At 48.6% G+C, this 2,886-nt stretch overlaps 1 protein-coding gene across 1 annotated transcript; it reads right to left on the minus strand.

The window, feature by feature from the left end:
- Positions 1-1,124: 1,124 nt before the first annotated feature.
- LOC135899627 (uncharacterized) lies at positions 1,125-1,919 on the minus strand. Its single transcript, XM_065428930.1, has one exon. The coding sequence runs from the start codon at positions 1,917-1,919 to the stop codon at positions 1,125-1,127; it is 795 nt and encodes a 264-aa protein (XP_065285002.1).
- Between the last annotated feature and the right edge of the window lie 967 nt (positions 1,920-2,886).

A 2,886-nucleotide genomic window follows, 5' to 3' on the forward strand; every position in this document is an offset into this window, starting at 1 on the left:
TCTTTGCACGTGGACGTGTTCTCCGACCTTGTGACTTGGCTTGTTTGAAAGTAATGAGCTTTTCGGCGGTTGGACAATTTCGAAGCAATCTACAGGCCTTATTTTGATTTCTCGTGCTTTGCCACAGTCGTCCTTCCACCATGGGATGCGACGTTTCTTCCCAGTCGGTTAGTTTGCTTGATACATTTAGTTGCAGTGCCAATAACAAAACCTGTTAAGTATGCCACTGCGTCGACTACATTGAAACCAGCAAAGCTATCTCCGCCTAAATACGTCAGCTCTTGGAGCAGTTCCCAGTTACATGAGTTCATGTTCCATCGCGGTAAATGTGTCGAGCATCCATCCGGTTTCGTTAAGTTTAACATAATTTGAAAGTGGGCGGTCCAAAAGGAGTTCTTCAAAACAGTCCGCTCAAGATACGGAATTAGTGTACTCGTTACTATACTTAAGTCTATAGATGAGTACGTGTTATGTTGCACACTGTAGTACGTTGGCCCGTTCTTATTAATTATACATGCTGCTAAGCAGGAGCGAAAGTTTTCAATTAGGCGACCTCTCGCATCACAACGAGAGTGCCCGCACAAAGTGTTATAGGCGTTTAAGTCGCCGACAAGTAGGTAGGGCACCGGAAGTTCTTCTATATGATTTTGAAATTCTGTTTTGTGAAGTTCGTAATTAGGAGGAATGTATATAGAGCTAATTGTGACTAGCTTGTTAAACAATACCCCTCGGACAGAAACTGCCTCTAGGGGCGTACGGAGTTTTAATTCCCGGCAGGCAACGCCTTTGTCAACTATAATAACCACACTTCCGCACGACACGACCGTGTCATCACGGTCTTTACGAAAAATAATTTACTGCCGGAGAAAATTAATTTCCGTATGTTTGAGGTCCATTTCCTGAACACACAGCACCTTTGCACTATATTCGTGTAGGAGATCTTCATTTTCGTCGAGGTTATGTAGAAGTCCTTGCATATTCCATTGTAGTATTTGTGTCTCTAATATAGAAAATGTGTTGTGCGCTTTGTCTTTAAGAGATGAGGATTAGCTGAAGTGCCCTTTGGAGTTGCGGTGACGGGAGTTTTGTCTTTTTTGGAGCGGTCTAGAGAGGCCCGCCGCTCCTTAGGCGCTGGTGGCGCCGTCTGGCTGGTTGTGGTGCTCATCGCCTCTTGCGATGCGCTGGACATGCGCCCTTGCGAGCGCTGCGTTTGATGTGAAGGCCTCGTTTTCGTAGACGAAACCTTTGAGGCCGCCATTCCAGAGGTAGATGGCCTGTTCTGCTGGGGCAGCGGAGCAGCCCTGGCAGCAGCCGCCGGAAAGGGTGGATGGCGTCACTGCCACCTCACTGTGTGTGGGTAGGACAACCGCCGGAGGCCGTTGCGGTGCTGCCACCTGATGCGTTAGTTCGACAAAGCTGTTTTTTGGCAGGTATGCTGCCCGCCTGCGTACCTCTTTGACGGATATGTTTTCCTTAACTTCGATTCTGACTATTTCTTTTTCTTTCTTCCATGATGGACAGGTCCGCAAGTACGCGGCGTGCTCCACCTCACAATTCACGCAGTGTGGAGCATTTTCGCAGTTGTCAGATGGGTGTTCTTGGGCACTACTTACAGCGCAAGTCTGTCGGCCTTGGCCGTTCTGTGAACTGTGGCCAAATCTTTGACAGGTAAGGCATCGGAAAGGATTGGGGATGTACCGGCTAACTCGGATTTTTATGTACCCAGTCTCAATGGTCTCAGGTAGCATACTTGATGCGAATGCTAGAATTAGGTGCTTTGTTTCAATCTCCTTGCCGTCGCGCCTGATCTTTATTCTCTTGACGTTGATCACATTTTGATCGCTGCAGCTCTCAAGTAGTTCGGCTTCAGTCAGCTCCATGAGATCAGCATCCGAAACGATTCCACGGGTGGTGTTCATTGTGCGGTGCGGTGTGACCGTCACTGGAAGGCTCCCGAAAGATACTAGATTAGAGAGTTTTTCGTGCTGTTCCTTTTCGCCATGTTCTAAAAGGAGATCGCCGCTTGCGAACATGGAGATCTTATAATCTGGGCCAAAAGCTTCAGTAAGTGTATTTGCAACCAGAAAAGGCGTGATCATTCTCGCTGCCTTTTTTTTCTCTGAATGTATTACATGAAATCTTGAAAAATTAGACAGTTTTAGTTACACGTACGTAGAGGCTTTGCGTACGCAGAGTTTCTACGTATCAGCAGTGCGCATGCGTAGAACGTAGCGTGCGCGCGCGCGTCTTACGGACGTACGTGAGATTCAATTCTTTGCGTGCGTTTCTCGCGCACGTAGACAGCTTCGCGTGGGAGTTCCGCAAGATCACTAACAAGCGATAGCGGGCCGCGCGCGCGCAGACCGCTCGCATCGAAACACGGCGACATGATTGAATTGGCTACCGCCGTGTTCACATTTCCCGATAGATGGAGCTACGGGGCCCCTCTTGGCGTGCGTCGCGTACATGTAGCTAAAAGCGTTTCAGATGGCGTGCACGTAAGGTACGTAGGCTTTTCACGTTTGCGTACTTGAAGCCTCCACGTACGTGTAACTAAAACTGTCTATTGTCAATGTTTCGGCCAAAATCTTGAAAACTTCTTCGGTGCGCCCTAGTTTCTCAGGGCGATCAGGGAGTGGAGGGTACGGCTTTCTCATATGTAAAGGCAAATTGTCCGGCAGCAACGGCAGCCACTCACCGTGGATCCCTACAAGGGGACGCTGCAAGGCCTGGAGAGAGAGGTCCTGTAAATGCCAGCTGTACGCAATTGCTTTAACCAAATATGGTTTACCCAAGGTCGGCTACCCACGCAAGGTTAACCCTCGCCCCCCAGAAAGGTTCAAGTGAGAAGAAGAGAGGACAGCAAAGATTAAAAGTGATAAAGAA

This window comes from Dermacentor albipictus, chromosome 7 (genome assembly GCF_038994185.2).
Source record: "Dermacentor albipictus isolate Rhodes 1998 colony chromosome 7, USDA_Dalb.pri_finalv2, whole genome shotgun sequence".
Taxonomy (NCBI): domain Eukaryota; kingdom Metazoa; phylum Arthropoda; class Arachnida; order Ixodida; family Ixodidae; genus Dermacentor; species Dermacentor albipictus.